At 44.7% G+C, this 27,872-nt stretch overlaps 1 protein-coding gene across 3 annotated transcripts in view; it reads left to right on the forward strand.

Annotated features, from left to right (window-relative positions):
- Positions 1 to 20,670: 20,670 nt before the first annotated feature.
- The window catches only part of LOC141272718 (arf-GAP with SH3 domain, ANK repeat and PH domain-containing protein 1-like), a 215,171-nt gene continuing 207,969 nt past the window's right edge, over positions 20,671 to 27,872 (forward strand). For 2 of the 3 annotated variants that reach the window (XM_073683719.1, XM_073683720.1), the window contains exon 1: positions 20,671 to 21,155. In XM_073683719.1, the coding sequence (XP_073539820.1) occupies positions 21,030 to 21,155 (126 nt within the window). In that variant the 5' untranslated portion in view covers positions 20,671 to 21,029. Of the gene's footprint in view, positions 21,156 to 22,222; positions 22,347 to 27,872 lie in introns of those variants that run through there. The other variant, XM_073683721.1, reaches the window with a different exon arrangement.

The following is a 27,872-nucleotide window of genomic DNA, read 5'->3' on the forward strand; positions in this document are numbered from 1 at the left end:
GGTCATCTTGTACTCTCTTGCAACATACTCTTTACTGTATCAAAGTCTCTCACACACAAGTACGAGTCTCCTAGAAGTCTCTGGCACGCACTCCTCTTCATACTCAGGCATTGGTTTCATACTACTCTGCTGTGGAAAACCTATCCCTTACAATGATGACACTCGTGCGCAGGTTGGCTGGTCTCCTTCACCTGGGACAAACTTTATTTGACTGCAGCTCAGGCCAGAGCTTTGTTTCTCCTCTGTGGCTCCATTTAGGCTCAAGAGTAGTATACTCTTCTTGCAAGTACTCAAGCACCCCCACAGTTAGCTAACAATTGCGCAGGTGTTGGCCACTCTCAGATTACAGCCTGGGCTTCCGACCCCTACTGGAAAGTCCTTTCCTTCTGTGATCATTATTCATAAGGACAAAAGCCAGACTGACCCCATGTTGACCTATGAGCCAACTGTTTTACCTGTGGTCTAGTGGAATTCTGAATTTTAGGAAACGGTGCATAACCCTCGCCCACCCAATGATGGGATCTTAAGGCTATGTTCACACATTGCGCTTTTGCTTCATTTTTTAAGCAAATTAAAAGCTGCGTTTTACAGTACCAGCAAAAGCTATAAAATTTCAGTAATTTCATGCACATGCATTGTTTTTTTTCGTGATGGAATTGGAAAAATGCTGTGTTTTTGAAAACTGCAGCATGTCACTTCTTTCAGAGTTTTGCAGCGTTTTTTCACCCATAGAAAGCATTTTTTATTAAGTGCAAAAACGCAGGTATCAGGTTTTGCGGCGTTTTTGGTGTAGAAAACTCAGGAACAACAGGCAAAAAACACAAATGTACCTAAAAAAAAGCAGCAAAAATGCAGCAAAACCTGCTTTTTCAAAGGAGCTTCTTTACTGCCAAGAGAGCAGGTTTTGCCTGCAGAAAAAAAACGCAGCAACTTGTGAACAGAGCCTTAGAGTCAGGACCCACTACTCAGCCACATTTGGGTGCTCACGCGATCCATGACTTCATCACCTCATCACATCTTTCCATGAGGTCTATGGTCTGGCAGTAGCAAATCTGTTGCACATCTGTGGCATCACAAAGATAATAGTTACTTTAGTCACGTATTCTTGTAACATACCTAAATATGAGGCCATAATACAATGCCAATTAAATATACACAATGCCAGAAAAAGTTTGAAGCCTGTGTAAAATGTAAATTAAACAAGAAGGCAATGATTTGTAAATTGCTTATAGCCATATACTCAGCATAATATATTACAGCATACAATTATATGATAGAACAGCCCTATGGCATACACAGCACATACAAATGATATAACTTTGGTGACCAGGTTGTATTTCTGCTTGAATACGAGCAATGGTAACCAAAGCAATCTTTACAGGACAAGACAGTCCAAAACATAACAGTGATGTCCATGTCCTTTTAGAATTCTTAGTAAGAGGATGATGGATCATTGTTCATCCCTCTTATAGATAAAAGAAGAAATTCCTTGGATATTGTTTATCTTTTGCGGATTTTCTACATTAGTGTTCCTTTATTGGAAACATTATGTTGAAAGGACGCTCACCTAACAAGAATATGCTTTTCTGCCTATTTACCACTGATGTAATATACTGCAGAGTTTATATTGTTGTGAAAAGAATTTGTATTGTGATTTCGCAAGGGTTTTTCCACCATAACAAGGGATAGCAAATCACATGGTAAACTATTTCCCATCAGTTCCACGTCTGTCGGGGGGTGCAACTGGTTGGACATTTATCAATCCATAGAAAAATGTTGGTAGCTGTGTAACGCGGCACTGGCCGTAGCCGTGGTGAGGCATTCGTCTCCTTTTATGCCCCGGCGCGTTACATGAAAGTGGGGGTCTTGTGGACTTGGGCTGTGTGGGCCTTACACCTGTGTAGGCCGCATATAGCTGGTGGTGTGGGCTCACCAGGACCATAGGTTCCGTAGTTCAATGAGGGAGACCACCATTCGAAAATAAAGTCTTTACTGAATGGTAACTTGGTAAGGCTTACATGCAAGGGATAGCGGGTACAAAGTCTTATGGACTTTTCCTTTACAGTTCAAGTCCTTATGGATGTTTTTCTTCCACTACTGGTGTCCTGAAACTCTTGCATTCGTGACCCCCACTAGTCCGTCGAACTCAGTCCTGCTTCGGTACGATACCTTCTGCATTATAAACTCTAGGGTTAGTGACTCGGCGTCCTCTCCAAGGACCCTTCTCTGGGAAGGCCACTATGTCTCGTCAGTCACTATTCTTCAGGATCTCACTATCCCCTGTCCTTAGTTTCCTCTCACTCCGAATCACCCCTAAGGCAGCTTTGATCACTTTGCACTTCCAACTCTAACTAACTAACAGGAAGAACAGTCCTTTCAATATCACTAACCTCTCCCACTGTGGACTAGCCCCAACATTAACTGTCTCTGACCCTGCAGTCTGTTGCTGGGCAGACTTAGCCTTTCACACAGTTCTAAGCAAACATTACCTATAACACTGCTACAGACTATGCATATTATACTTCACATTACTATATTATTATACATTACACAGGACCTTATTACACTTCACATGACACAATATTTGCAAAAGACGCAAGACATTATTCACTTCATAATACAACACAGTTCACATTACATCACAATAACACATTTCAACAATGAACTTGTTTCTTCAAGGGGAAAACATGGTCAGCATGTCCATATCCTTATACCTGTGCCTTATTCACAGATTCCTTTTGAACAATGATACTTTTGGTCACTGACTTAAAAAAACCCTGTTACTTGATTTTAGCATAGGTGTGTATCCCAAAGTTTGTAATCCTACAATCATAATCCAAGTGATCCTAACTTGTAAGTGCTGTGCATTTTTGGTTACCGCTGCTTGACATCAGCAGTAGTCGGTCTTCTAGGCAACAAGCGCTAAACAAAAGTCTTAATATCTTAGGATGGGCTGAAAATTTTAATAAACAGTAAGTTGAAAAAGTGCTTGTTTTTGCAAGCATTATACAACATTACCCATATATGAAGATGGCTCTAACCATTTAAAGCATCACTTCAGCATAGTTTTTTTCCCCAGTGCTGGAGTGGTCGTTTTACTGTAATGTCTGTGCCCCCGGTCTTATACTTACCCTCCGGTGTCTTCACCTTTTTTCGGCACCACGGCGCCATTTTGTGACCGCAACTTCTGACTGTCCGGAAATCAGAAGTTATGTCACAAGTGATCAAAGCAAGTGTATGAGAGCCAGAACAAGGCTCTCATAGACTTGTATTGAGCTGTTACCTCCGGCTCGCTCCAGGAAACGCTGGAGCGATCTGGCAGGTCATAAACTGCTGGAAACCGACAGAAACAGCGGCAATAGAAAAGGAAGATGGCGGCAGGTAAGTATGAGAGTAGGGGAAGGGACTTTAGGTTAGAAGTACCACTCCTGACTGCTCTCTTGGAGTCAACTCGTGCCTCTGTTCCTGACAATGCAACCTCTGCATCAGCGCTACTGTGGCCAGTCTGTGACCTCAGGATTTCCCGGTATCAATATCCATACCTCCTTGCTGGGGTAGAAGATGAAGATCAGCACTCTGCACCCCAGTCTGACCTGCGCCAAAACGTATTGCAGCTTAGAGACCTTCATCTTTCTGTGCACCTACACCATTATTTTAAAAAAATATTTATAACATTTGCTGTTCTTAAAAGGTAACTTACTGTATGCAGATTATCTGTATAAGAGGTTTGAGTACTTTACATAAAATCTATATGTCTCCATTAAAAAGTAATTTGCTACTTTATGAAAAACTCCACATCTCATTAGCAGAGCCTAGAAAGCCAAACCATTGACTTACAGAACATTCTTCCTGGCATTAATACAGAAACCTTCAAAAAAGCTATTTAATAATATAAAATGAAAATTCAGAACACGCATCAACAGGATAATTATAAATCAATTTAGAAATGTTGGTTTGAACTAGGTCTTAGGTGTCTGCCAGGTTCACAGTCATTTCTGGAAAGATGCCATTTAGAGACCATGGGCCACAAGTGGCTGGCACGTGGTAAGGAGCGCAAAGCAAAGGGAAAGGGAATTAAGAAAGGCTTTCATTCTGAGCAAAGAAAATTCAGCAACAAACTAAAGACAGCAGCTGTTTGAAAAATGACATTTTACTCATTGTTTGAAGACTCTATTTTTATAAGTGGTATGATTATACCAATGAATGGCAGATTTATTTCTGAGGAGGTTAAACAAAACATATGGAGAAGCTGAGATCTAAAAATGAACATAATTTACACGGCTTGAGTTAGATCTGCATCTAAATATGTTTTTCCTATTTCTTTACTTCTTCATAGAACTAGCTGTTTGGATATAATGATATTTTATATTATTTTGACAACCCAATAGACAAGATAATGACATGGCAAGTAATAGCATTATTCCAAAAGATGTTCACAACTACTTTTTACCAATGCATAGTACCCTCAGACTTTCCAAACTGAGTCATCACATCACTCATCTCCAATATCACATTTTTATTACTCATTGACCTCACCAATAACATAAGACCTTCAAGCCTAGAGTTTTACTAGCTTCTTCTAGTGAGAGGAGAGACTTGTGCATTGGGCTTTATAGTGGCATGCTAAAAGTAAGAGAGGGTCAGCTGGAAGCTTCATCCAAGGGAGTACTCGAACTCTGATATATCCAGGCCAAACATTTATTAAATACTATGAGCATATTTACATTTATACTTTGAGAATTTCTGGCCAATGCCCATAAAAAAACATAGTTGTGAGAATGATTTTTTTTAATTTATTGACTACTAGCTTTTGCATGTTATTGTTATTCCATGAGATATACCATAAATGTCTAATAGATATGTTTCCCACAAGTGGAGAATGGATGTCCCTTGCATCCAGGTGGAGAATAAATGGAGAGGTGGCCACACAAGCCAGTAACCATGCTGAGGTAGAGGCAATGAGACTGCTGGGTCTCGCAGAACATCACTACTGAAGTCCTGTAAACAGATAATGTGGGGGAGAAGAGGAGCCGTAGGGAGGCGGCTCTGCAGTGGCACCAGCTTCAACAGATAAGTAATTATTGTTTTAATAATTAAAAGTATTACCAGTCTGTCCCCCAATTTTCTGTTAAAACAAACAATCCTATAAAAGGTCAAATCTATATATTCAATACAGTCTAACACTACAGAATACAATTGTGAACAGGATGCAAAAAACGCAGATAATGAGGAGGCGCAAGTAGTCAACTAAAGCTATTTATTGACCTACCACAGAAAGAAAATCTAACTATAGGAAAATATGGTTATGCACATATATAGGGGAAAGGGTAAACACAATCTTAGACGTAATGACAATAACAGCATTACCGTACTTTGTGACACTTAATGCAATATCTTATTCTAGGTTCTATTTGCTTACACTGTCTTGTTAGTATCATGCGTTTGGGTTAGAACCCTTGAGGCGGTGCTTTGTGGTCAGCTTCTCTGTTCGCCAAGCCACAGCAGACTCAACTTTTCTCTGGGAGTTTAGTTTCTTTTATCCTTGCATCTTTTTAAGGTAACAGATGTTTTCATTTACTCATTTGTCTGCCCTATCACCTTTTGGGTGTGGATTTATATACTTTCCCCCTGCAGAAATTCCTGCTGGTAATAGTCTTATTTGTATGTCTAGTCATACTGCTTTAGTTTAAGCCAGTTAGTGAAAGACCATCTTGACTTTCCCTCTTTGCTGTTTATGTTCTATATCCTGCACCTTTCTTCTGTTTCTTTTTAGTAAGTAGGCGGCATATTCTCTATCAGTACGTACTTAATTCTTTATTTTGTGATTTGTTTAACTCACTCTGTGATCTCTTTCTATTCCAGCACACTTTCCCTTCTGTAGGTGATTTTCACTCTGCTCTGCCTTCTGGTTCTTTAGGAGGAACGTGAAGCGTTTGACTGCCTTTCAGGCAGCATAGGTCTGATTTGCCATCATCTAGTCTGTGGTTAGGGCAATCTCTGCTCGCGCTGTTACCACTAGGGACTGTGGTGTCAGGATCTCTAATTTGTGCAGGAAATGGCAGGGTCAGTTGCAGTTTTTAATGTGCTACTTATTTTCCAGAGTGAGTTGCTACAGTAGCATAACAGTTAAACAAATATTAATGTGTATCTTAGCTCAACGGGTGTCACTCCCAACACTAGGCCCGTAGGTGTTGTATGCTATTAAAGCATTTTCGATTCACCAGTCACCAGCTGTTCGGCAACAATGGGCCTGGGAAGGGCTCTGCCAAAGTCCCCCTTCCATTCAATGGGAGCTGGGTGAAGAGTATTTCCGCCCCTCAAGAGATCGCCTAGCTGAGCCGCTTGTGCCAAGTGCATCTGTTGCTGCGCCTTTTCTGGTTTGGTGCCAGTCTTTTTGGGTTGCTCTTTGAAGTGCATAACACTTCGGTGCTTGACCAGCAAGTCTGGATGTCAGGTGTTGGCTGGTGAAGTCTGGGCATCAGGTCTTGACTGGCGAAGTCTGGGCTTTGGTGCTTGACCAATTATGTGTTGCCCACCCCATTATCAAGCCACTCTTTGGTCTTGCATTACACTGCTAACATGTCCTTTTTGTCTCACATGTGGGCGCTGACTGACTTCCTGCCTATATTTGACTCCTTTCCACGGCTATGACCTGCTCCGGCATCCCCTTCAATTTCTTCCCTCTAGAAATACTTACCCCATCTCTTAGTTCATGCCTACTCGGTTCGTTCAACAGATGGCGACATTCGGTAATGAGTGCCATGGAACATTGATGAACCACATCATTTGCTCTCCACCCCGTTATACAATAATAATAGAAATACATATATAAAACATAGATTCTATTAAAATGTGTTATGGAATTGGGAAGGTGGTACGTAATAAGTAAAAACAGGCCTGAAAATGGCTTAAATTCTGAATCAAATGAAATACACTCTCCAGTCAGAGCGCACGCAGAAGAGATGGTGGCATCCAGCATCTTCATGTCAACTGTAGAAATGCTGGTTGCTTTAGTACGCATGTGCAAGTAAAGGCTGTGTCACCATACCAGCAAAGAGCGCTCAGTAATACTATTGCCAGTTCTACTGCATGGTTTCCCTTCCCCCTCCATGCAGGGATGCTGGCATACTCACTGCTCCGGCCCCACAGCCTGGTCCCCTTCTGCTAGCATGTCTCCTGCTTGTGCATGCTGTACTTCCTGACAGAGTGCCTAGTGTGCATGAGTGCTCCGTGTGCATGCGTGAGCACTCCCCTGTTCTTAAAGGAGCAGCTTGTGCACATAGTAAAATGGCCCCAGCGAATAGCTGGGGCCATTTCACTTGCTGGATGTCTCTCAGCCTATTATTGAGAGTCATCCTGTATAAGCAGTATCAAGAGAAAATAGTCGGCACTCCGTGTAGCTAGGGTGGTGCACGTGGAAAACAATGTCAGTAGGAAAAGCAAATCCCAGCACTCACGTGTTGATGATTAGTTTGTTTATTCCACAACTCACAAAAAGACATTTCAGCCTGTCCAAGGCTTTTTTCAATTGTGTATCCTATATAAACGACTCCCTCTCCCTTAGGGAGTAACCAAAGCAACAGCTTTCATTAGTTTGTAGTCTCCCCTACTAGTGAGTTGTTTGGTCCTCTGGTCCTGGTGTGGCCAGTGTCCTGAACCCGAATCCCTGGTCCCGGTGTGGCCAGGTCCTGAACCTGAATCCCTGGTCCCAGTGTGGCCAGTTCCTGAACATTGTCCCCTGGTCCTGGTGCGGCCAGTCCTGTCTCTGAAGTCTCCTGGTCCCGGTGTGGCCAGTGCCTGAACATTGTTCTCTGGTGCTGGTATGGCCAGTCCTGTTCCCGAAGTCCCCTCATCCTGGGGAGCCAGTATCTGAATGTTTCCCTATCTGAATCTCCGTGTCAGTAACCGTTCTACAGTGATCCTGAACTGAACCTATTAGTCTGAAAGGAGTCCTAGTTTATGTCAGCTAACCTGATTCCTGGGGTCAGCTGCTGCAGCATCCGCCTAGGAGTGATACCCGGTGGCTACCTGCAGCGCAGCCTGTCTCCACCATTTGGAGCTGCAGTGAACACCAGGTAGCCGCTTAGCTATGCCACTACCTAGGCAGACCTGGCCCTGTGGCACAGTGGGTCCACTAATCCACATGCACCACCTGGGGGCGTAACACGCTCCAGTAGCACATATAGTGCATCCACTTTATAACGTTGTATGTCAGTGTCTCTATGCTAACTAAAATTGGTGTCCCATTTAATGAACATACGAGATATAGACGATGGCTTGTGTTTGGCATTTCTATGCTACCTAGTTGTTCTTTGACTCTTTCCTGACCCTTCGGTGGCACTTTATATCAGTATCCAAATTAAACATTCTATTACATAACTTCAGAGGGGTTTAGATCATACTGATTTATCTATTCTATTTTTTATCCATTACCCATGTATTTCAAGTATTGTTATTCTGACTCCACGCTGTGTTGAATGTATGGATTTGATCTTTGCCCATCCTTGGGGGTAGCGCATTGTCTTGTTCCTTTACATGAAAGGTTTTATCGTATGCAAGCTGTGACTACAGTCCTGCCTTAGGTTTCCATTCACACCAAACCAAGATGTATGAAATCACAGACTCCACGTCTGAAGAAAAAAAAAAGCCTGCAGAAGATAAGAAGAAAACCCTTTTAGCAAACGTCAAAGATTGTCAGTGTGCTTCTTTTACAAAGGTATGGAGTATAAAACAACTACAGATCAGAACTGTGGTAACAAATGGGTATTATGAGCCATTTTCTCCATTTTATCAGACGAACATACTTTATAGTGAGGCTAAGTTCACATCACACTTGTAGGTAGACTATTAAATGAAAGATGGGAAAAAAATACCAACAGATGGTTATGTAAAAAAAATAAAAGTTTAGAGATCTTTGCCCTTGCTACCGCTATCAAGTGATGTATCCATAGGATAGGAGATACAAGTATGATTCTAGCAATCATGATAATGGAGGGCCCCTGTATGAATTGAGAGGTAGTGCAAATACCGAACCAATGGTCGTGTTTCTGGTGTCTAAGGTGTCCTAACGGTATGTGCACACAACATTTTTTTCAAGCATGCACGCTCTGTACCCACACTGCCTAAAAAAGGGCTAAATAAACCATAAAAATAATAAACATAAGCATAGCAATGTAAAAACGACTTGTTGAAAACATGTTCATCTTTAGAGCTTCTTTTATCAGCTTCAAGTTTGTAAAGAGGTTAAAAGAAGTGACCTGACCATTCTTCAGACGGCTTCTTACTATTTTATACATACAAGCAACGCTGGCCTGGGTTGGCAAAGGCCCACCAGTAACATTGATTCTTGGGGCCCACTGTTCAGCTGCATGCAAAAATAACCTGACCCTAGTAAACAAATTTATTTTTGCTTCTATATAATATTAATTTGGCTAGCTTTTTTAATGAATAATTAGATTATACCTTTTTCTGCAAATTGTGAATCAAGTGTAATAGCACCACTTATTAGCACTCCTTCACAGGGGCATGCCGGAGGATTCTCCTGCTCTCCTGTGGGCCAGTCCGAGCCTGTATACAAGTAAAAAAAAAAAAAAAAACGCCAACAGTAAAGTTACTGCAAACAACATCACAAAAAAATGCCAAAAAGATGCTGCGGGAAAAAAATCGCAATAGTTTTCTTGAAGCATCTCCTGCTTGAAAACCTTGGTAGATACACTGGTGTCTAAAATACGTCGTGTGCACATACCTTTAAGGCTTTATCACATGAGTGTATAACTCAGGCGCGTGCAATCTGGTAAAAAAAGGGATTGCACTAGGACCAATATTATTCAATGAGGCAGAGCAGATCTGCGTTTTTTTTAATATGTATACAGTGTACAGCATGCTGCAAGACAAAAATCGGATGCAATTCTGTAAGATGGAAAACTGTAAATGGTCCTGTAAATGATTAATAGCTGTACAGTAAAAAAACGGATGGTATATGGATGACAGATGGATGAAAAGCGGACAGATTTTTTTTAGACGCACGCGTGACCCCAGCCTTAGTCGTAATTTAATCAAAGAATCACAGGAAAACATTTTATACGACATACTAGCCAATCATGTGTGAATAACATATGACTCTATGATGATATGCTGGATAATCACAGATCAAACAACCAAGGGTTCTATAGTATTTAAATAGAACTGCAGGGAATAATAATCAAATTATATCATAATCAAATAAAATAGTATTTTGATGCCAATAGAGTGAAAGAAATCGCATCAACAAGAAGCTGTGCTCTACTGCTTTATTCAGCCAGTGACTTTTGGGTCCCCTCTCTTGTGATCATTGAGGTCCCAGAGATCAGACCCTCAATGAGCATACATTCATCACATAGCCTGTGGATAGTGATTTATTTGCAGATATTTTTGTTTCCAACATATTAGACTGATTAATTTGAATAAGGTTGCTGAATTTCTGAAACATGAATATGACGGTCACAGAATTTCTGCAACAAAATCTATTGTTTGTGAATCCAACTAGAGTTGGAGAAAATCGATTCACACGTGTCCCATTGCATCGGCCACGACAGTGGTCTACACAGGAACTCGGCCTCTTACCTGCCGACATCTGTGGCTCTTTTGATTACCTGTCCTGGTGCGATGTCACATGGGCGTCACCCAGCTGCAATGACGTTGTGCCTGGCTGGTTAATCAAAAGAAGAGCTGTGGATGCCGGCAGGTAATAGGCAGTGGTCCCGCTTCCGTGTAACAGCCATAGACCACTGTTGTATCTGATGTAATGACGAATAGAATCGCACCAAATCTAGAACCCATGTTACACATTCAGTTTATTAAATTCATGTGTTTAATTCCCACAGTCCTGAAATGTATAGAATTGTACAATCCTATTCAGGAGATATTCTGGGGTACTGTGCTGATTCCCATAACTAGACTACATGAAAACAAACAATATATACATACAATTATCTATATCAAGCTATCTATAAACTGACTTACAAAAGGTTTACCATTACCAAACTTCCCCCTAATCTTGCACTGCTTCTATAGAGAAGTAACCACTAAATACTGCGCTGTGAAATACCATGTGAAGCACTATGGTTACTATGTACGGGTCAGGAGAAGGAGAGATCTTGCAAACTGGGAAGAAAAATAAGTAAAAAAAAAGAGCTACAATAGCATTAAAAATTCTGTATTGTAAACATAAAAAAATAAAATTGAATATTTTATTTAGTACAAGGAATCATATGTTTGGTGCTCGCTCGCTGCTAATATGACAGATTTACAAGCATCGAAATGGAGCTAAAACCAGTGAAAGTGATACTCCAGTATTTCAAACTAATGGCATATAGGATATTCCAAACATAGCAAATTGTTTTAGTGCCCCCAACAATCACTTACAGGGGTGACCTGAAATCCAAATGAATTATCCTAAATCCCTATCTATTTAGTGCCATAATTTCAACTATTTTCTAATATAGCATACTTGAATTAAAAATTCCCTAACTACTCTATTGAACTTCTTTTCTCTCTTTTTTTTCTACTTCCTTTTTAATGACGCTTTGTTTGAGAATCCCAGTGCAGGTAGGATGCTCAAACAAAGCGCCATCGGGGGGCAGAGGCTGAGGTCACTGCTGCAGCCTCTGCCCCCTCTCTGAAATAATGCGTCAGTGATGTTCGTAGCTGGGCCAGTTTCTGATCTGAGCTGGCAACAGAGAGCGCACTGTCATTGTGCACATCGTACAGGGACTAGCCCAGCCCCTGAAGCGAATGTCACTGATGACACTTCATTTCACGGAGGGAGCAGGAGTTGTGGCAGTGACCGCAGCCTTTGACCCTGAAGACCCTTCGTTTGAGTATCCCAGCATGCGCTGAAATGAAATGACTGCATGTAAAAATAAGCAGCTTTGTAATGTACCCTGACGCGCCCCCTGGGCCGTGGGGTACTCGGCAGCCGGGCCTCTGGTTGCTGAGGGATATCACGGTAGCTGGCCCGGTCCATGACCCAGGGCGGTCAGTAAAAGGGGGAATAGCTTATAGGGGATTTGGAAAGTTTGTGACGCCACCTGTGGAATGCGGCTAAAGGGAGCCGCCGCTGCGGAGCAGTCCTCTGGAGCTGGTGTTATGGCAGCAGAGATGGTGTGGCTCTCCACAGGTAGAGTTAACTCCAGGGCAGTGTAGGGGTAGATGGTGGATGCTGGGGAGAGACACCAGGACCGTCCCGGAGGAAAGACGGACACTCACACGGGGGTAAGCTTCAGTACCTTTACTGGTGATGATGCAGGCACAGTCCAGGGTACTCCGGACGAAGGGCGCACTTTTGGACTCTCCCCAGTGAGCGGGTATAGGGCCTCCTGATCCGTGGCTTTACTCGCTAAGCTTCTGGCCTGCCTGGAACTAGGCCTAGCTTGGTTACTGTCTCTCTCTCCCTTGCACCTGCTGACCTGGTGGTAGGGCCTTTTCTTTTGGAGATCACTCTCCCTGGACGCTGGGGCCTCCGTGACTCCTAGCCCTTGTACTGTAGTCAGCGTTTGGCAAACCTGGGACCTGTAGTCCTCCAGGGGTTCCGGTGGTCCCTAATGGGTATAAAGGGTCCCTGTAGGCGCGGACCAAGTGTCCGGTGTATATCTCGGGGTGAGCCTGGTATGGTCCTCTGCCCCCTCGCTACTTCTTCCTTCTCCTCTCGCCTTCGGCCACACTCTAGGGGCCCTCACTAGGCTTCAGTGCGTGCTGTAGGCCTCAACTTGCCTCACACAGCAGCCTGCTTGCTGCTCTCTCACTGAGCACACTAAACTCTAAACTAGACTAGACTGAGCTGCCTGGCTCCACCCTCCCTATATATATCCCTATCAGGGCTCCCTCAGCTGGTCTGAGGTGGTAGGGTGGAGGTGTGTGAATGTGTGAGGGCCTCTTGTGGAGAAGTCCATCCATGCACCCTTCTGGGTTCTGCGGCACCAATGCGCAGCAGGGCGCCACAACCCCTTATTGAAAATCTGTTCCCAAGAACGCAGGAATTTTTGATTTTATATTTTACAGCTCATGGCTTAGGTAACTGGCCACCCTTCAGGCTGAGAATGGCCGGTCACCAAGGATAAATGCACGCAGAGCGAGCAGGCTCTGTGCTTTAGACCCTCCTCGTGCCACTCTAGAGCAGGCTGGATTGCTGGATTTGACCAGCTTCAGTCCCCCAGGGCTTCTCTGAACCGTCAATTTTTATTAACCATCTCCAGAAAAGCAAGAAGCCTGGGAGCGCTGCAGTTACAATTTGAGAACACCCCTTAAAACATTTACTGCAAAACCATGCAAAATGCCTCATAGTGTAACTACATATTCTTAGAACTCAGTATTGTGCCACACCTCTGTTACTCCTCCTGGAAATGTATGGCTAATTAATAACTGCGTTTTAATATCCCCTTGTCAGTGGGGTGTCTTCTTAAACTGTTCAATCAGTAGGAGCTCAATCCTAATGAGAAAAGGAATAGTAACACACAATTGTCAATTTACTCACACATTTTTGGTGTAATAACAGAGGAATGTCACTCTCCACAGACACCACCTTTAATTCAGGAGACATAGTGGTGATTAACTGATCCCGCCGGAGCCAGGGCTCCCAGCAACTTCTGATTTTGCTTGCAGAAAGATGCTGTCACTATGTTGCCCATTTTCATATTTAGCATTACATGGCAGCCTTTCAGATTTATACAGGGATGGTTATGCCTGCCATATCTCACCATTCTAGCTTTAAGGCCACAGCCCCACTATCAGTATTTGGTCAGTATTTTTTCTCAGGAGTGGGAGCCAAAACCAGGTGAGGAACAATCAGAGAAAAGGTATAATAGAAACAAGTGCACCAATTCTGCATTTATCACCCACTCCTGGTTTTGGCTTACAAATACTGAGGAAAAATACTGACCGAATATTGACCAAGTACTGATAGTGGGGTCGTAGCCTTAGAGGGGAATCCCAAGCAGATGATGAGACTACTCAATTATTAAAAAAAAAACATAATGGTTACATCTGCCGTCACATACCTAGCTACCCATTTCCCATTCAAATCTTTGGCTGCATTCACACATCCATGTGAGTGTTACCGTCCGAGAGAAACAGACCTATTTTTTTGTCAGGTGTCATCCTAGTTGAATCTGTTTTTTTTTTGCATTGAAGCCGGTAGACTGTCTAAACTTTTTGAATCCATTGCCTCTTAAAGAGAACCTACCATCAGGATTTAGCCCTGTAAACTAAAGGCCTGGCTATAATGGCACTGTGATGCTGAATAATATGATACCTGTTGTGAAGGGATCCGCTCAGTGGTTGTGTAATACTCACCTTATGAAGTTTTCAGAAAATGATGTCTTCTGTACTTCTGTGTGCTTCGGGGATGGACGTGGGGGCAGGGGCTTCTTCTCATTCTCCGCCCCCCAATCAGCCTCCTCTGCAGGTCACTGATTATTCATTGACCTGCATTCTTTTTAAAATTCCGCTGCCGCCATCATTGTGTGGGCGGCACGTGCACAACAGGAGATGGCGTCTTGTGTGCAGGACTTCAATAAAATGGCGCCGGAGGCGACTCATGTGCAGATCGAGATCTCAGCTCTGAACTGAACACTAAGATGTGTCACTCGAATATGTGAATGTAGCCTTGGAGAGAAGCATGTGGTCTCTAAGAAAAGCATCCAGTGAATAATTGTGCAGTCTTAGGCTGCATTCCCACATCTGGGTGACATTTCCTAGTGCGGTCCGCTTTTTTTCACTGATTCATAGAGTTTCAATGTTCCACAAACACATCAGTTTTAAAAACAAATCCATGTCTCCGGCCCATGAGACGCAGAGCAGGTTCTTTTCCTATATGGTTTGCGGATCAAACTTGGTAATTAAAGGGGTTGTCAAGGACTATTAATTTTTTTACTATGGACCTAATAACTAACAGGCGGGTAGTTGCTAACCTCCTTCCTGTTGTGCCCAACGCTAATCTCTGCCGACACAGAGTGGTCACAAACCACTCCTGCTGGCGACTCTGCGGCTTCCGCTGAAGTCACGTCGTCAGAGCAGAGGATTCTCTTCCGGGCTGCTCTGTCAATGTGATTGTGACAACGTCATGCTGATTGACAGCAGGCTCCCTGCTGCCTAACCATGGGAAGCCAGCTGTCAATCAGTATGACGCCAGCAATCACATCCAATCAACAGAGCAGCCCCGAAGAAGAAGAGCTGCTCTGATGACATGGAACAGCTGTATAGCTGTCTGGAGCGGTCACTACTGGGTAAAGCAGGCAGGTAGTTGTCTCTGTTAGCAACATCCTGCCTGTTAGTATTGATGCCCATCGTAAAAAAATAAAATAGTCCTGGACAACCCATTTAATGTCTATGGGGTTCGGTGAGACAGAGATAAAAATTGGAAGACAGACTTTGTACTTCACAACTTACTCGTAGTTTCATCCTATTTATAGGGGTGGTATGAAGCGAAATTTGAATTTCATCTTAAATGCCTATTGAATTTAATCATCTAATCATTTATCTAATATCAAAGTTTCCCTACCGTTCTCTCTCTACTCTATCTTCCTGCTTTTTTATTTACTTCTGTTCCGATGATATTTCATTTGCGAATCCCCAATGCATGGTGGGATTTACAAATGGGACGAAATCAAGGTACCAGGGCTGCCATTCCCACCCTGAAACGAAGCATCATCACTGACATCCAGTCTACCTGCTTTAGTGAAAAAAAAAGGGATGAGAAAGAAAAAAAAGTGAAATAAACTGGGATGACATCTGAGATTTTTTTAAAATTTTTTTTGTCAGTTTCTCTCAGACTGTAACACGGATTTTTAAATCCTTATGGTACATTTTCATGTCATTGCAAAGTAACAGGTCGGATTGACTTTTTTAGAGTAGGTTCAAATTTATAAAGTGCACTCCGCTGGACGTTTAGTCCTGAATTGCAAAAAAAAATGCATTCAGACATATATGTCAGCATATAAACAATAGAACCGAACTGCCATCATTGTGCAATCTATATAGAGATAGTGCACTGGGAACCCCAAATAGAATCAACAAACCTACAGAGAATATGGAGTAAATTCCCACACAACAATAGAAAAATTAGTGATTAAAAACACATATTTATTCAATCATTTAAAATATAGATACAAAATATATAAAAGTAGTAAGTCATTCGGGGTAGGAGTCACATCTACAGAGCCGCAGGGGTACATAAATCCTCATGCCCTTAATACAACAGTATATATAAAGTTTAACAGAGTAGCATCATATAGCAGATGGAAAGCAGTCTAATATCAGAGAAAATGGCAGTTAATGACAAGTGACCACCAACAAAAACCTCCCTGTAAACAGTAGGTTAACAGGTAAAACCACCCTCCACCTAAGAATCTGATGTATTCAGAATGCAGTCATATTCAAGTTAGATGAGGCTCACCCATGTAAGCAGTGGGGATTAACGTGCGACCCTGGAAGCCAAGACGCGCGTTTCGCGTTGCTTCCTCAGGGGGCTGTGGTCATTAACTGCCATTTTTTCTGATATTAGACTGCTTTCCATCTGCTATATGATGCTACTCTGTTAAACTTTATATATACTGTTGTATTAAGGGCATGAGGATTTATGTACCCCTGCGGCTCTGTAGATGTGATTCCTACCCCGAATGACTTACTACTTTTATATATTTTGTATCTATATTTTAAATGATTGAATAAATATGTTTTTAATCACTAATATATGTCAGCATAGCCATATGCTAAAATGTTCAAGAGATAATAGATGTCCTAATGTGAAACTGCCCGAAAAAGACAATCCAACAACATGCCACATTTGTAACAAAAAACCCCCAAAAAAACACTACTGACCCAAAAACACAAGTCAAGTGAAGAAAGACACCACCGGTAGAAGTGTCATTTTTCTACTGATTTCTAGCTGACATCACGCTGCAGAATTTTTTTAAAGGTATATTTTTTTCCCTAAAAATAATTTTTGCAACAACAGCCTAAAGCAGGGGTCCTCAAACTTTTTAAACAGGGGGCCAGTTCACTGTCCCTCAGACCATTGGAGGGCCGGAATATAATTTTTAAAAAAAAAACTATGAACAAATTCCTATGCACACTGCACATATCTTATTTTGAAGTAAAAAAACAATACAGGAATAAATACAATATTTAAAATGAAGAACAAGTAAAGTTAAATCAACCGGTATTTCAATAGGCAGCCTAGGTCCCCAATAGGCAGGTAAATGTCCCCAATAGGCAGGTAAATGTCCCCAATAGGCAGCATAGGTCCTCAATGGGCAGGTAAATGTCCCCAATAGGCAGCATAGGTCCCCAATAGGCAGGTAAATGTCCCCAATAGGCAGGTAAATGTCCCCAATAGGCAGCATAGGTCCTCAATGGGGAGGTAAATGTCCCCAATAGGCAGCATAGGTCCCCAATAGGCAGGTAAATGTCCCCAATAGGCAGCATAGGTCCCCAATAGGAAGGTAAATGTCCCCAATAGGCAGCATAGGTCTTCTATGGGCAGGTAAATGTCTCCAATAGGCAGCATAGGTCCCCAATAGGCAGGTAAATGTCCCCAATAGGCAGGTAAATGTCCCCGATAGGCAGCATACGTCCTCAATAGGCAGGTAAATGTCCCCAATAGGCAGCCTAGGTCCCCAATAGGCAGGTAAATGTCCCCAATAGGCAGGTAAATGTCCCCAATAGGCAGCATAGGTCCTCAATGGGCAGGTAAATGTCCCCAATAGGCAGCATAGGTCCCCAATAGGCAGGTAAATGTCCCCAATAGGCAGGTAAATGTCCCCAATAGGCAGCATAGGTCCTCAATGGGGAGGTAAATGTCCCCAATAGGCAGCATAGGTCCCCAATAGGCAGGTAAATGTCCCCAATAGGCAGCATAGGTCCCCAATAGGAAGGTAAATGTCCCCAATAGGCAGCATAGGTCCTCTATGGGCAGGTAAATGTCTCCAATAGGCAGCATAGGTCCCCAATAGGCAGGTAAATGTCCCCAATAGGCAGGTAAATGTCCCCAATAGGCAGCATAGGTCCTCAATAGGCAGGTAATGTCCCCAATAGGCAGCATAGGTCCCCAATAGGCAGGTAAATGTCCCCAATAGGCAGCATAGGTCCTCAATGGGCAGGTAAATGTCCCCAATAGGCAGCATAGGTCCCCAATAGTCAGGTAAATGTCCCCAATAGGCAGGTAAATGTCCCCAATAGGCAGCATAGGTCCTCAATGGGGAGGTAAATTTCCCCAATAGGCAGCATAGGTCCTCAATAGGCAGGCTGTTTCCCCCTTATAATGTCCTATGCAGGTTGTTCCCCCCTTATAATGCCCGATGCAGGATGTCACCCCCCATATAATGCCCCATGCAGGATGTCCCTTTCTCCCACCATATAATGCCCCATGCAAGATATCACTCCCCTGTCTTTATAATGCCCCATGCAGGATGTCACCCCCCCATATAATGCCTCATGCAGGATGTCACCCCCCATATAAGGCCCCATGCAGGATATCACTCCCCTGTCTTTATAATGCCCCATTCAGGATGTCACGCCCCCATATAATGCCCCATGCTGGATGTCACCCCCCCCCCCCATATAATGCCCCATGCAGGATATCACTCCCCTGTCTTTATAATGCCCCATTCAGGATGTCACCCCCCATATAATGCCCCATGCTGGATGTCACCCCCCATATAATGCCCCATGCAGCATGTCACCCCCCCCATATAATGCCCCATTCAGGATGTCACCCCCCCATATAATGCCCCATGCAGGATATCACTCCCCTGTCGTTATAATGCCCCATTCAGGATGTCACCTCCCCCCCCCCATATACTGCCCCATGCAGGATATCACTCCCCTGTCGTTATAATGCACCATGCAGGATATCACCCCCCTCTCTTTATAATGCCCCATGCAGCATGTCACTCCCCCATATAATGCCCCATGCAGGATGTCACCCCCCCATATTATGCCCCATGCAGGATGTCACCCCTAATATTATGCCCCATGCCTCCATACATTAAAAAAAAATACTCACATCCCTCATCCTCACCTGCTGCCGCTTCTCTGGTCTGTACTCCAGCGTCGCCGGCGTCTTCCCGCTCTGCGCTGCCTGTGACGGCTCAGGGGAGGGCGCGGTGGAAAGACGTCACCGCACCCTCTGACCTGAGACGTCACACGGAGCGCACAGCAGGAAGACAGCGGATCTGCGGAGGCACGGGGAGAGGTAAGTATCCAGCTGCCGGGGCCCTGAGCAAGCGGGAGGGAGCGGGCGCTGACGCCGCTCTCCTCCGCCCACAGCCCGGCAGGCCGGATAAAAATCCTTTGCGGACAGCATGTGGCCCGCGGGCCGTAGTTTGAGGACCCCTGCCCTAAAGGATTATTCACAGGCAGCATATTTATTGTCAAAATTTTGACAACTGTCTCATTCATGTGAAAAATCTCAGACAACTTTTGTCTCACTTGTTATCCGTGAGCAGTGTGCTTTTATTTTACAGCAGTGGTTATTAACGGGAACTGGTCAGGTCTAGTAACTGTATTAACTTGCAAATATAGGGTTAATCCGCAGGTTAATAGTGTGGGGCCTTGGTCCCACTATCAGTATTTGGTTAGTATTTTTTCTCAGGAGTGGGAGCCAAAACCAGGAGTGGGTGATAAATGCAGAATTGGTGACTTGTTTCTATTATACCTTTTCTCTGATTGTTCCTCACCTGGTTTTGGCTCCCACTCCTGAGAAAAAATACTGACCGAATACTGACCAAATACTGATAGTGGGGCCATGGCCTTAGGAAGGTACTCGGCCGTCATATTGAAAGTGCAGCATTCAGGAGAAAATTACCTTTATTCCTCCTGGGCGCTGCCGGCTTTCAGTCATACATGCGTGCCTGGAGTGACCCTCAGTACACCATGTGTGGCGACTGTAAGGACTGGCACTTAGGCTAACACTAGTACCATGTGCAATCCGCTGAGCATGCTGGCCGCATACGGAGCAGAAATATGCCTTTGTGAACTTAGGTTGGGGTCATACTGCTGTCCTAAAACTCGGGCAAATTGCGGACATGACAGGCCCCGTGTGCAGCACAGCAGCCAAGCGTTGCCCAGACTAGTGAATGTGGCCATTTTTTTCATACAGCTCACTTGGTCCATGTGGAGGTTCGCTGATATATGTAAGCACGCCGGCAGATATTGGATCAGTGTGCAATCTGCTGAGCACATGGGCAGCGCACTGACTGAAAATGCGGTAGTCTGAACATGGCTTTAGACTGCACCATTCGGTATAAAATCACACGTTTTGAATGGGGTCGGACAGAAATCCAAACGGATTGGATGCCAAATATCGGGTCCGATCATTACCTCCAATGTGGCCATGTCACAAGTTTCCGTGCAGCCACTGCCTAAAGGCAATTTGTGGCTTGCAATATTCTGCAGCACTGCTGTGTAATCTCCTAATCCCCTCACACCTCTCTTACTAGAGTTTTCCCTGGCAGATTCCCCTCCTGGTTATTTAGTACCTGGAGCCTGTAAGAAATGTCCTTATCCCTCCTCCCCTCCACAACCCCAAATCTGTCCTCCATGCATCCCTATTCAGTGTATCTCCTCTCCAACCCCCATCAATTCTTTTCTCACAAACCAAACCTCTCTCCTTTCACATCCTACCCACTCTGCTTTAGCCCCCTCGTGCAATCTGCACATGCGCTCTTCAGTTCCCCTTTCATTCACTTGCACAGAGAGGAGCTGCAGCGGCAGAGGCAGGAGCCAGAATCCAGCTGATCTTCCTGGACTGCGACTACACCAGCGCTGCTGGACTGCAGGGGATTGGGCACTTCACCCTGGGCATCTATGAGGAGCCTGGCATTGTAACTGGCATCAAGAGGCTATCATAGCTGCACATCCAGCACACACACACTCCCTGTGCAATACAAGCTGGCAGACACAGAGCATTGTTCACACAGTGCAGAAACCAGCAGCAAACTCCTGACAAATCCTTCACTCCCCTCCTGCTGGGCGCCCCCTTACCCATCAGCACCATGCCTGATCTCATCAGTGTCAGTGAGTTTATCATGGAGACCCTGGAGGACCACAGCTCACCCACCACCTCTTCCTTCACCACTAGGATGAGCAGCTGCAGGAACTCAGTGAGCAGCCTAGAGGAGGTAAGTGCCCCCACTGGAGCCCTTCAGCACAGAGTACTGGAATTATGCATGACAGTCAGCAAACTTCTACACTGGTGGTGTGTATACGGTTAAATCTTTTGGGCGACAAGGTGATTTGGGATTTGTTCACACATTGCTGTTCTTGCTGCAATCAAGAGATTTTGGAAAATTGCAGCAAACCATTGGGGCAGTCACATGTGAACACAGCCTAATCCCGCTGTGCGCTGAGAATGCAGGGAAGCCACCTGATTATCTGTGTTTCCTTTATGCTTTACATTGTTGGTACATTACTAAGACACGCTTCATGGCTTTGGCGTGTGTTCCTTGTAATGAAGTCTGCTTTAGCACTTGTCTTAAAGTGGAACTCTCATCACAAATGTGCCCACATAGCTATACTTAATTTGGGCTTTGTGCACCACCCAGGAATATTGCAGGATGGCAACCGCTCTACGGAGGTGCTATGGTTTATGCAGATTCCTAGGCGGATCTTGACGGTGGCTCTTATAGCACTGATGACCCCACGTCATGGCTGGGTTCACACACTATGGGATATACATCGGTTCTTAAAGGGAATCTGACACCTCGTTCATGCCAAAACCGCGAGCAGTATAATTGCTGTACAATTGCATCCAAGTATATTTTTCTCAAACGTTCCAGTATTTCACAGAAAATATACATTAAAGATCTGCTAGTGGTGATTCACAGGTCTCTCACTATGGGAGAGACCTGTCAATCACCTTCAGCTATGCTGGGACAGTAACTGCGGGAAGAGCCGAACTCGTCACCGGCTATGGTCCCTGGCTGGATTTTTAAAGTTTATACTTTCTAAAACACTGTAGCGTTTGAGCAAAATATACCTGAATGCAATCGTACAGCCAGGCTCTGATTCATACTGCTCTGGGTTTGTGCAGCATGACTCAAGTGATAGATTCCCTTTCATCAAAACAGTGATGGAGGAAGGGTTTTTTGGGCAAATGATATTGATGACCGATACTGCTGACCGACTGAAAGAATAGATCACCTCCTCCAATCAGCTGCGGAGGCGGCCAGATGAACAGAGCTGTACTGCACAGCTCCATTCCATGTGTAGCGGCCACTGCTGTGTACTGCAGAACAGCTCCTGTTCACAAGAATAGAAGCCGAACAGCCACTACCCATTGAAAGGAGCGATGCCATGCCTGGCATACTAAGGTGGGAAGACGTTAAAGCCATGTAATTTTCTTATGGGAAATTAAATATGCAAATTGTGAAACTTGTCTCTTCAGACTGAAGAAACAATTTGCACATTTTATAATTGTTATAATTTATGCTATTTTCTGGTGGAATTTTTGTAAGCCCTGCCCTTTTCTGCTAAACTATGCTCATTTTCTAGAAAAGTAGTGAACATGTGGCAAGGTGTCACACATTTTGCTCATATGTTATTGCCTATAGGTTTCTGTTTAGGACTTGAAAATAGTTGTAAAAACACAATGAATTTAAAGCATTCTTCATACGGTTTTTGTTCGCAATTGGTACGGATATTTTATTTTTTGACATTTAAAAGTGTTTAAAAAATGCTGCAAAAATAGTGTGTGTGAAGGAGGCCTAATACAGGTATCATAGCGTGCATTTATGTCTTGACGGTTCTTCTTGCAAGACATTATGGATGGAAACCTTTTGCACTTTGTGCTTCTGTTCAGTCTCTATGCCCAGAAAGATACGTTTCTCCAACTCAGGGTGACTTGATGAATGATGCCACTGGTCACTAAACTGATCCCAACGGAAACTATTGAATCAGTTTTATCATCAGTTTTTATTCAGAGTTTTTGTACTGTGGAAGGAGGGGGGAGAGACCAAAGCGCTGGGCATATATGAATGGCAGGGCAAAATAATAGGATGGTGAGTAACCAACTGTGCCATTAGTGGGTCACAGTTTATGAAGAAAATAGAACCAGTTACCAGGTCAAAAATGGCTATTTTTTCCTCTTATTTTATGGCTAATCTGAACATTTATTTTCTGCCATACAGTTGCAGAAATATGGGCCTTTTATTAGTGTACATTTTTGTATTCCTTTGGGCGCAGTGAGACGGCTGTATAAATCGTAACGAGATCAGAGTGCAATCCACGGACTGGCCGGCAGCTCACCAAACTCCTGCGTGACAGCTTCATATATTTCATTGCACCTGTCAAGCTTTGATCGGGAGGCTTTGCGGTCCAATCTCAGTCCAAGTAATACGGCTTTGTGACTACACCTTTACTAGGGGGCGTTGGCCACAGGGTCATTATGCAAAACAGCCTAAATACACACCCACAGAGAATCCTGTCAGCCACACCCCCTTGTAAAGACTTTTTAAAGTATTATAGAATAGCCGTACATCCATTGACGGATGCATTCGTGCATGTTACGGGTCAGTTGCAGAACTTGTAGCTATTGGGTGAATGATTGTCCATTAAACAACTATGAGGGTCATGTAGAACCAAGGATGAAGGGCATATTTTGGAACCCATTCCTCAGGCACCACTAGAGCTTCCTCTTCTGGTGATTGGACCCTTAGGCCATTGGGAACAGTTCTCTCCCAACAAGAACAGAGTTTTCCGTTTTTATCCACATTACAGTAGCAGAATACCTGGCATGTGTATGTACCGTCCCTTGTGAAAGTATTTGGCCCCCTTGAACTTTTCTACCTTTTGCCACATTTCTGGCTTCAAACATAAAGATATACAATTCTAATTTTTTTGGGAAGAATCAACAACAAGTGGGACACAATTGTGAAGTGGAACGAAATTTATTGGATATTTTAAACTTTTAAAAAAAATGAAAAACTGAAAAGTGGGGCATGCAATATTATTCGGCCCCTTTACTTTCAGTGCAGCAAACTCACTCCAGAAGTTCAGTGAGGACCTCTGAATGATCCAATTGTAACATCCCTGGCGGCGTGCTTGCATAGTGCACCACCTCCCACTATGCAAGACCGCAATCTTACCTGTCAGTCCAGCCTGCTAATCTTGCTCCAGTTCATGCTGTGTGCATGTCTCTTGACTGACTGCTTAGGGCGGCGGCCCGGTTACTTCCTGATTCTTATAGCTGCTGTGGGCGCACCCCTAATGTGTCTCCAGCCTATTGCTGTGAGTCACTGGATATTTAAACCTCCTCCACCAAGTAGGAGGTGCCTGAGCAACACTAACATTCAGTGTGCTCCTTGACTCTGTAGTTGCCAGGTCCCGCTCTGCTTCTTGTCTGTTTCCGCCATCTCTGGGGGCTGCATACCCAGACCTGTTACCTGTGACTTCTTGTCCGTTTTCGCCATCTCTGGGGGCTGTATACCCAGGCCTGTTATCTCTGACTTCTTGTCTGTTCCGCCTCTCTGGGGGCTGTATACCCAGGCTTATGCTTGTATCTCATTGCAGTAGCAGTTCCTGTCTGAACTGTATCCTAGCCTGTTACCTGTTATTCTCTATGTCCGTACCTTCCCTTTTCCTGCAGTATCTGAACCTGCATCTAACTCCAACTCGTTGTCTCTGTACTTCTGTTTGTGAGTTTTGTGTCCACTCGCTACTTCATAGTAAGTACCTTGTGTGTATCTGGTTCTGCTTGTCCCTTTTCCCTTCCTCCTTATCCACCTCCTGTGTTCTAGCCATCTTCCTGCATTTTCCAGTCTGTTCCATGTGAACAGAGCCCTGTCCTCTCTGTCTGCACCTTCAGCCCTGTTCTGCTCTGCCTTGTCCACTGCACCTGCGGTTTCGCTCCGCTCTGTCTTGCCCACCGCTCCGGCGGTTTCTCTCTGCTCTGACTTACCCACCGCTCCGGCGGTTCCGCTCTGCTCTGCCTTGTCCACCGCACCTGCGGTTTCTCTCCGTTCTGTCTTGCCCACCGCTCCGGTGGTTTCTCTCTGCTCTGACTTGCCCACCGCTCCGGTGGTTTCTCTCTGCTCTGACTTGCCCACCGCTCCGGCGGTTCTGCTCTGCTCTGCCTTGTCCACCGCACCTGTGGTTTCGCTCCGCTCTGTCTTGCCCACTGCTCCGGCGGTTTCTCTCTGCTCTGACTTACCCACCGCTCCAGTGGTTTCTCTCTGCTCTTACTTACCCACCGCTCCGGCGGTTTCTCTCTGCTCTGCCTTGTCCACCACACATGCGGTTTTCGCTCCGCTCTGCTTGCTCACCACACCAGCAGTTCCTCTCTGCTCTGCCTTGTCCTCCACTCCGGTGGTTTTGTTTTACTCTGCTTGTCTACCGCATCTACGGCTCTGTACCTGTCTCCCAGTCTGAACTGGACCCTATCCAGCCTGCGCTCCAACCTGCTAGTACCTCCCTATCTGCACTCCAGCCGTGCTTGCCAGAATCTCCCTGTCTGCACTCCAGCCATGCTTGCCAGTATCTCCCTGTCTGCACTCCAGCCGTGCTTGCCAGTGCCCACCTGTCTGCATACCAGCCGTGCTTGCCAGTGCCCACCTGTCTGCATACCACCCGTGCTTGCCAGTGCCCACCTGTCTGCATACCAGCCGTACTTGCCAGTACCCACCTGTCTGCATACCAGCCGTACTTGCCAATACCCACCTGCCAGTATGCCAGTCTAACCTGCCTGTTCCTGCATTCCCCGGTGTGGGTCAACAACTGTGACCGGGGTCTGACCTGGAGTCGCACCTGGTCCCTCTACTCGGTTCCTCCTTGGTCCACGGAGTTGACTAAGCCGCCGTGCGACCTTGGTCGGATCGGGTTGATACTTAGTTACGCCCCTCCAGGCACTCCTCGGTTCATGGTACAGTGGGATCACTAATCACGCTCACGCCTGTCAGTCCGGGCGCGAGCGTAACACCAATGTTGTCCTAAATGACTGGTAATGACAAATATAATCCACCTGTGTGTAATCAAGTCTCCGTATAAATGCACCTGCTCTGTGATAGTCTCAGGGTTCTGTTTCAAGTGCAGAGAGCATCATGAAGACCAAGGAACACACCAGGCAGGTCCGAGATACTGTTGTGGTGAAGTTTAAAGCCGGATTTGGATACAAAAAGATTTCCCAAGTTTTAAACATCTCAAGGAGCACTGTGCAAGCAATCATATTGAAATGGAAGGAGTATCAGACCACTGCAAATCTACCAAGACCCGGCCGTCCCTCTAAACTTTCATCTCGAACAAGGAGAAGACTGATCAGAGATGCAGCCAAAAGGCCCATGATCACTCTGGTTGAACTGCAGAGATCTACAGCTGAGGTGGGAGAGTCTGTCCATAGGACAACAATCAGTCGTACACTGCACAAATCTGGCCTTTATGGAAGAGTGGCAAGAAGAAAGCCATTTCTCAAAGATATCCATAAAAAGTCTTGTTTGAAGTTTGCCATAAGCCACCTGGGAGACACACCAAACATGTGGAATAAGGTGCTCTGGTCAGATAAAACCAAAATCAAACTTCTTGGCCACAATGCAAAATGATATGTTTGGCGTATAAGCAACACAGCTCATCACCCTGAAAACACCATCCCCACTGTCAAACATGGTGGTGGGAGCATCATGGTTTGGGCCTACTTTTCTTCAGCAGGGACAGGGAAGATGGTTAAAATTGATGGGAAGATGGACGGAGCCAAATACAGGACCATTCTGGAAGAAAACCTGTTGGAGTTTGCAAAAGACCTGAGACTGGGACGGAGATTTATCTTCTAACGAGACAATGATCCCAAACATAAAGCAAAATCTACAATGGAATGGTTAAAAAATATCCAGGTATCCAGGTGTTAGAATGGCCAAGTCAAAGTCCAGACCTAAATCCAATCGAGAATCTGTGGAAAGAGCTAAAAACTGCTGTTCACAAACGCCCTCCATCCAACCTCACTGAGCTCGAGCTGTTTTGCAAGGAAGAATGAGCAAGAATTTCAGCCTCTCGATGTGCAAAACCGATAGAGACATACCCCAAGCGACTTACAGCTGTAATCGCAGCAAAAGGTGGCGCTACAAAGTATTAACTCAAGGGGGCCGAATAATATTGCACGCCCCACTTTTCAGTTTTTAATTTTTTTAAAAAGTTTAAAATATCCAATAAATTTCGTTCCACTTCACGATTGTGTCCCACTTGTTGTTGATTCTTCCCAAAAAATTAGAATTTTATATCTTTATGTTTGAAGCCAGAAATGAGGCAAAAGGTAGAAAAGTTCAAGGGGGCCAAATACTTTCACAAGGCACTGTATGTATGTTGTGAGGCAGTGACCGGGATCGTATACGAGGGTCGTTATATATCCCCCAGAACGTGTACAGAGACCTATTAAATCCATTGGAGTGCATTGCAGTCACAAACTCACCTGCGGCTGCAATGCAGGAATGAAGGTGAGCATTGACCTGGTCAGGCTATCTGGCTAAGGCAGATTAAGTAAAACCCAGGGCCTTCATTTCTTGGGGGAGGCTACAGAAAGGCAGTGGAGCGGCCTCCTCCCTCCAACCCGGGTTTTCCAGTGGCTCTTGCCACAGGTCCTTTAAAATCCCTGCACTAAGGATTATTGTGTTCAGTGTTGGGACCTGCTAGGAGCATAGCAGGAATGCTCAGCAGGATTGAGTGTAGCTGAACCCACGCCTGGGAAGGCTCTGCACCTGTCAGGCTCTGAGTGGGCCGGCGCGTCCGTTGCCCACAGCAACCGTTGTTTAAGGAGTCGTGTTACCCCGGCTGGAAACGGAGGACTTTTCTGTTTACCCGTGAGTTGCTGAATATAGCTGTTTATGTTGGAGTTGCTTGGGTCACTGCCTCAGTTACTG

Source organism: Phyllobates terribilis, unplaced genomic scaffold (genome assembly GCF_046119375.1).
Source record: "Phyllobates terribilis strain yellow unplaced genomic scaffold, ASM4611937v1 Scaffold_5__5_contigs__length_657084704, whole genome shotgun sequence".
Lineage (NCBI taxonomy): Eukaryota > Metazoa > Chordata > Amphibia > Anura > Dendrobatidae > Phyllobates > Phyllobates terribilis.